Here is a 6891-nt window from a genome sequence, read left to right as displayed (position 1 = left end):
CTGTGGAGAGTGGGAAGGTGCTGGGTGAAATTCTACAAACATTAATTAGTGTTATTATGGTCATTGTCCCAGGATGCACAACCCAGTGAACACTGATGGGCAGAGGGACCCATGGCTGATCAGTGGACCTCTTCACTTTAGAACTGTCTGGAACTGTCTCTCCAGAGCTGAGATTAGCCTTGGACCCGGACTCCCCAGAAGTGGAGAATTCACTAATAATTTTTTAACTTAACTCCTAAACTAATGCACACGTAAATGAACACTTAAACGAATGTGAACCACTATGCAGAAAGCTTTATATAAATCATTTATTTTCATTCTCCTAACAACTTTAATGGGAAGTAATTATTTTTTACCTCATTTAGCAAAAGGAAGAAATAAGGCCCAAAGAGGTTATGTAACTTGCCCAAGTTATTCACCAAGAAAATGGCAGTCCAGGGAAGTTCTGATTTCAAGTCTCTCTTATTCCAAAGTATGTACTCTTTTTTTTAATTAAAAATTCTTTTTAATTCGATTGTAACTGGTATACAATATATTAGTTTCAGATGTACAAGCAGTGCCTAGATGTATATGCCCTAGGAAGTGATAAACCCGTGAGTCTAGGAAAAGCATGGTATCCGCCCTTCTGCATTTCCCCCTCTCCCAGGCCCAACTCTCAGCTGCACTTTGCTTGGGAAGTGTCCGGATCTCAGCTGCATTCTTTGTCTCAGTATCTGGCAGGTCGGGGCTGGGTTCAGGTGCCATTTAGGTAGGGCTGTCCGGGAAAGTCTTCCCAAGTAGCTGACGTTAAAGAAAACCAGAGGATGGGGAAACGAAGGCATGACGTCCTTGGCAGGGCCCACCTAGGGTCTCCCGGCAGCCTCCGGCCTGCTCAGGGCCTTCCTAACAGCCGCCTTCACCTCCTTGTTCCTCAGGCTGTAGATGAGGGGGTTCAGCATCGGGGTGACCACTGTGTAGAGCACAGACACCACCCGGTCCTCTTGGGAGGGCTGGCCCGCGTTGTCCCGCAGGTACATGAAGATGAGGGTCCCGAAGAAGAGCGACACGGCGGCCAGGTGCGAGGCACAGGTGGAGAAGGTCCTGGCCCGACCCCCGGCCGAGCGGATCTGCGCCACGGCCACGACGATGAACACGTAGGACGCCGAGATGGCCAACACGCAAGCGGGCATGACAAAAACGGCAAACACCATGATCACCACCTCCTGGGTGAAGCTGTTCCCACAGGTGAGTTTTAACAGCGGGGGGAGGTCGCAGAAAATAAAGTCGATCTCGTTGTCTCCGCAAAAGGAGAGGCTGAAGGCCGTGACCGTTCGCACGAAGGCGCTGGCGAAGCCAGCCGCGTAAGCCCCGGCCACCAGGCCCCGGCAGGCCTTCTCGGTCATGACGGCGACATAGAGCAGGGGCTGGCACACGGCCACGTAGCGGTCATAGGCCATGATGGCCAGCAGGTAGCAGTCGATGGACGCAAAGAAGGTGAAGAGGAAGAACTGAGCTGCGCAGCGAGCCCACGAGATGGCTGTGCCGTGGTGCAGGAGCACAGCCAGCAACTGGGGGACGATGACAGAGGAGTAGCACATGTCCACGAAGGAAAGGTGGCCCAGGAAGAAGTACATGGGGGTGCGGAGCTGGCGATCTTTGTGGATCAGGACGATCATCCCCGCGTTCCCCAGCAGAGTGACGAAATAGAAACTCAAAAATACCAGGAAGAGAGGCAGCCCCCACTCAGGGTGCTCAGCGAAGGCAGTAAGGAGGAACTCTGTCACCACCGTGTGATTCCTCCCGGCCATCCACTCAGCTGTGCCCAGGGGGCCGAGGCGAGAGCCAGAGGGGGGAAGCTCACGTCATTTCAAGTAAGAAAGCTTTAAATGGGGTGTCTGGCATGTAGGCACTTGACTTCAGCAAACTGCAGTTCTGATGTGGAAGTAGACAAATATAGAGCTCACTATAATATAAGATAAAAGGTGATGAATGCTTCTATTATACTAAGAATGGAGAGCCGGTGATTCTCTGCCTTACAAGTCAGCCCTTGTTTTTGCAGCTCTGTCCCCAATTAGCTGTTTGATCTTACACAAGGCACTTAACCTCTCTGAACCTCAATTTCCTCTTCTGCCAAGAGGGACTCATAACATCCGCCCTGCTTTATGAGATAAGGTTAATGCACAGATTAGAACAGATGAGAAAGCGCTTTGGAAAGCTAAAGGCACTCCACACAGATCTGGTGGCTATTTAAAATTTTAAATGAACATTTTTAAGGAAGGAAAATGTATATTCTGTGAACAAAAGAGCATGAACCCAAAAAAAATCCATTAGCAATTAGCAGTGGGCTCTGCTTTTAGGAATATTTCTATTTTCAGTCTAGCAACATGAATGTTTAACAAACAGCTGTTATCCTAATTAGAGCTGGCTGGCTTATCAAGGGTCTTTTGTTTGTTTTTTGTTTTCTGAAAGTACTAGCATTAACCTTGGAATCAAAAGAGCAAACATTAGCTCATTTTAGCATCGAACAGAGCTCCATAACCACTGTCTGGTTGTTCTCACAGTCTTAATGAAAGCAGTAGTTTGATGACAAACAGCATTGAATTTGAAAGCAGAGACAGTTCTGGTGTTGCCTAAGCCTTGTTGGAGGAATCTGAGTTCATGGATCTGCGGGTCCTAAACAGAGTTCTAGAATAGGCTCTAAAGAAATGCTTTGATCACATTTGATCGCCTGACACAGCAGCAGTCAGGTCAGTACCGAGCTAATTCGTTGGGGATTACAAAGAAAAGAAATCAGATCTGGAAGCCATGAGCTGGGCATGAACCGCCCTCACCTGAATTCTGCTTCAGTAGTGGCTTCCTCCTCTGTTTAGTATTTCCTCTGCCGGTGACCTGCTGATGCAGAGGAGACCCACACTAGATGCGTGAGCCTGGGCAAGTCACTTTTCCTCTTTGGACTTCAGCTGCCTTACCTTTGTTCCCCTTCAATAGAGAGCAATGCAGCATGAGACCTTCATCAAAGCAAGCCGGTTGAGATGGGGTCACTCCCAAAAACTCTATGTCCTATTCTCACTTCATGGAGTCCCTCTCTTTCCTCTCACCCTTAACAAAACAGCGCATCTCTGACACTAGAGTTCCCTGGGATTTTTTCAGACTCAGCCCAGGATAGCAGGGCTAGGGGCCCAGCCTCTTTCACTGAGTTTCTGATCCAGAGCTAGACCTTGCTGGTGGTGCTTCTTATATTACCTGCACCAGCATCGCACACTAATTGGTTCCTGAGGTGAGTCTCCAAGGACAGGTCGTTTGTCTTCATGTGACTTCCTAACAAGGCATCTAGTATTTTTGAAATTTTCTTTTTCATTTCAAACTCCCAAAGTCCCCATCCCATGTCCTGCCATCACTCAGCAGGGTCCTATGGGACTAGTTCCTAGTCTTGCCTTAGTCCTGCCTTGTACCAAAAGAAATTAATTTCTTTGAAGGTTTCCTATATCTCACTTGGAAATTTTGGCAACAGTTCTGCACAATGGTACCCTGGCTAGCACAATCTGATCCCAAAAGGAGGCTGAAAGTTCACCATTTGGCAGAAACATGTTGCAAGTACAGGTACCGTGAGATGAAATGATGGAACGGTAGGTGTGAGCAGGTCATGAACAGACTTCTACCCGGCAAACTGACCAAATTCTTAATGGTGACTGACCTCTCCTCCAGAGCACTGGCTCTCAAACTTCAGTGTGCCTAAGAATCACCCAAGGAATTTATTGGAAATGTGAATACTATCGTCCCACCCCCATAAATTCTGATGCAGCGGGTCTGCCATGGGACCAGGCACCTAGATAGTGGCCATCTCAGGTGGTTCTGACACAGCTAACCTCCACAGGTTATACCCAGAGGCAATGCCTTGGGAAGCATTCTCAGGAGCTCGAACCTTGCTTGACCTTCTGCCTTGTGCCCTAAATGAAAATATTAAGGTGTGTACTTGAAGAGCATGATTTCCTCAAAGTCTCATCAGACCCAATACTGTCAGCCCCCTTCCCCCTCCCGAGAGGGTTGATATCATTCACACACGTAAGGTGGTGTTTTTGGCTAACGCAAGGACAGAGAGAAAAGGAGTCTGAGTTCCAGGAGTAAGAATCAAAGAAAGAACAGAAAATGATGAGTAGGTGAGACCTGTTCCCTTCCAGGGCCTGGGACTGAGGCACCTACAGCCAGAGGAGGGAAGATCAGAACCATCACAGTCTGGGAGGCCTTGGGCGCCGGCTGAGCCCTTGCAGAGCGCAGGGACCTGAGCAGGCCGGGGTTCCCTCCCGCGCACCACTGCGTGGGAGGCAGCAACGTCCGTCTCCCCAGGGTCAGAAGCTTTAGGAGTATAAAGTGTCAGCGTCCACCATACGGACACTGCGGGTGCTGTTACCAGCAGTGGAAATGGGATAAATTTACCAAGTGGATTCTTGGGCGAACCATGTGTAAGCGGGAGGTGGGACAGGCAGGGAAGAAGAAAGGATGGAGATATTTCTGTGCTGATAGCAACCGACAGACACGTTATTGTGGACATTTTTTATTACCCTTCTTGTGAGGCATCTCTGTGAACTAGACCAGCGTCTGAAGAATACTTTGAGCAGGGTCAGCTTTATTAACTGGACCATCAGTCTACTACCTCAATTTAATCATTACAAATAAATGTACTCTCAGTATTGACTTCTAATTGATGATATTCTGAAGTATATAGGGGTGAAGAGTGCTAATACCAATGGCTGCAACTCACTTTGACATGCATCAAAAAGTAAAGTGTACTGATGGATAATTTGTTGGATGGATAAATTGATAGATTATATATATGATAAGGCAAATATGACAAAATATTAGCAGTTACGAGAGTATTGAGTATACGGGATTCACTATACATTATTTTCAATATTTCTATATGATGGAAATCTTTCATGGAAAATTTTGCATAAAATGTAACCCTGGATTACACAGGATTTCATTTCAGGTCCTTTCGTCATTTGTCCTGGGAGTTAGAGCCTTCGCCCCAATCTCTCTTCTCAGGCTGTCCTTTCCTTTTTTCCCTTTCTCTCTCTGAAACTAAAATTTCTGCTTCTTTTTTTATACCTTGTACCATGACATATTCATTTCAACACCGAGTGTGCTATAAACAATGTGTCCAGAATGCTGAGGAGGTGATGCTCAGGATTGTCCAGGGCTGGGGACAGTTAGGACAACTTGGTTCTGTTGAGAATTGTCCTTAGGGCCGCCTTCACCTCCTTGTTCCTCAGGCTGTAGATGAGGGGGTTCAGCATGGGGATGACTGCCGTGTAGAACACAGACACCACCCTGTCCACCTCTGAGGACTGGCCCGCGCTGTCCCGCAGGTACATGAAGATGAGGGTCCCGAAGAAGAGCGACACGGCGGTGAGGTGCGAGGCACAGGTGGAGAAGGTCCTGGTCCTGCCTCCAGCAGAGGGGATCCTCATAATGGCCACGATGATAAACAGGTAGGACACCAGGATCACCACCATGCAGGCAGGGATAACAAAAATAGTGATCACAATAATGACCATCTCCTGGGTGTAGCTGTCCCCACAGGTCAGCTTTAAAAGAGGAGGGAGGTCACAGAAAAGAAAGTCGATGGCATTGGTTCCGCAGAAGGAGAGAGTGAACGCCGCGACTGTCCGCACCGAGGCACTGAAGAGGCCGGCGACGTAAGCCCCGGCCACGAAACCCAAGCGGGCCTTCTGCGTCATGACGGTGACATAAAGCAGGGGTCGGCACACGGCCACATAGCGGTCATAGGCCATGAGGGCCAGCAGGTAGCAGTCGATGGAGCCGAAGAAGGTGAAGAGGAAGAACTGAGCAGCACAGCGCGGGTAGGACAGAGCTGCCCCCAGCTCCAGCAGCACTGCCATCATCTGAGGCACAGTGACAGACGAGTAGCAGATGTCCGTGAAAGAGAGGTGACTCAAAAGGAAGTACATTGGGGTGTGCAGCCGGCGATCCACATGGATCAGGGTAATCATGCCCAAGTTCCCCAACAAGGTGCTGAGATAGATAAACAGAAACAGGAGGAAGAGAGGACGTGCTCGCTGAGGACGGTCCGTGAATGCCACGAGGAGGAATTCGGTCACTAAGGTGACGTTCTTCTTTGCCATGGGGCAGGGTACCCAAGAGGACTACGACGAGAAGCAGGTTAGGAAGCTACGGACAGGACTCAGCTCCATCTCTGGTTTACATTTCACTGAGCACGTGCTGTGGGCAAAATACACCCAGCGCCGCGTGGGCTTCAGAGATGACTGGTCCTAGGTCCTGCCTTCAAGGGAATTCTATGACATGGGGACATCTTAGTATGTCAAGAAAATCAATACAGGTAGGTGTTTTCAGAATAAGAGTACCTATTCTCCCACCTTTATTATTGACTAACTGTGTGAGCCCCTGCGATTCAGATAACCACTCTTTCTTAAATTAAATTTATTGGGGTGATATTCGTTAACAAGATCATACAGATTTCAAGTGTACGATTCTATGATACATGATCTGTATATTGCATTGTGTGCCTCCCGCCCAAAGTCAAGTCATTTTCCTTCACCATATACTTGACCCCCCTCATCACTTATTACTCCTCCCACCCCCTGCCCTCTGGTAACCACCATACTGTAGTCCATGTCTATGAGTTTTTGTTTTTCATGCTTGTTCATTTGTTGATTTCAGTTTTATATCCCACATACGAGTGAACTCCTATGGTTCTTAACATTTTCTGTCTGACTTATTTCGCTTAGCATGATATTTTCAAGGTCCATCCATGTTGCTGCAAATGGTAGTATTTCATCTCTTAACCAAAATTTTCCTTTTGCTCCATTAGAGTGTGATACACGGGGTCCTGTCTACCACAGAAATATCCATCTCAGGACTCTGTCCCCTTTT

At 48.0% G+C, this 6891-nt stretch overlaps 2 protein-coding genes across 2 annotated transcripts; both read right to left on the bottom strand.

The window, feature by feature from the left end:
* Window positions 1–842: 842 nt before the first annotated feature.
* On the bottom strand, window positions 843–1787 carry LOC107527660 (olfactory receptor 9Q2-like). The gene has a single exon (XM_016200441.2). The coding sequence runs from the start codon at window positions 1785–1787 to the stop codon at window positions 843–845; it is 945 nt and encodes a 314-aa protein (XP_016055927.2).
* A 3399-nt stretch (window positions 1788–5186) lies between these two features.
* Window positions 5187–6122, bottom strand: LOC107527661 (olfactory receptor 9Q1-like). Its single transcript, XM_016200442.2, has one exon. It carries the CDS (start codon window positions 6120–6122, stop codon window positions 5187–5189), a length of 936 nt encoding a protein of 311 aa, XP_016055928.1.
* Between the last annotated feature and the right edge of the window lie 769 nt (window positions 6123–6891).

The sequence above is a fragment of the Miniopterus natalensis genome, chromosome 11 (assembly GCF_054644295.1).
Source record: "Miniopterus natalensis isolate mMinNat1 chromosome 11, mMinNat1.hap1, whole genome shotgun sequence".
Taxonomy (NCBI): Eukaryota; Metazoa; Chordata; class Mammalia; order Chiroptera; family Miniopteridae; genus Miniopterus; species Miniopterus natalensis.
This window is presented reverse-complemented; position numbering and strand designations above follow the sequence as displayed.

Coding starts and splice junctions, on each gene's coding strand:
- LOC107527660 (XM_016200441.2), bottom strand. CDS start 1,787: ATGGCCGGGAGGAATCACACGGTGGTGACAGAGTTCCTCCTTACTGCC.
- LOC107527661 (XM_016200442.2), bottom strand. CDS start 6,122: ATGGCAAAGAAGAACGTCACCTTAGTGACCGAATTCCTCCTCGTGGCA.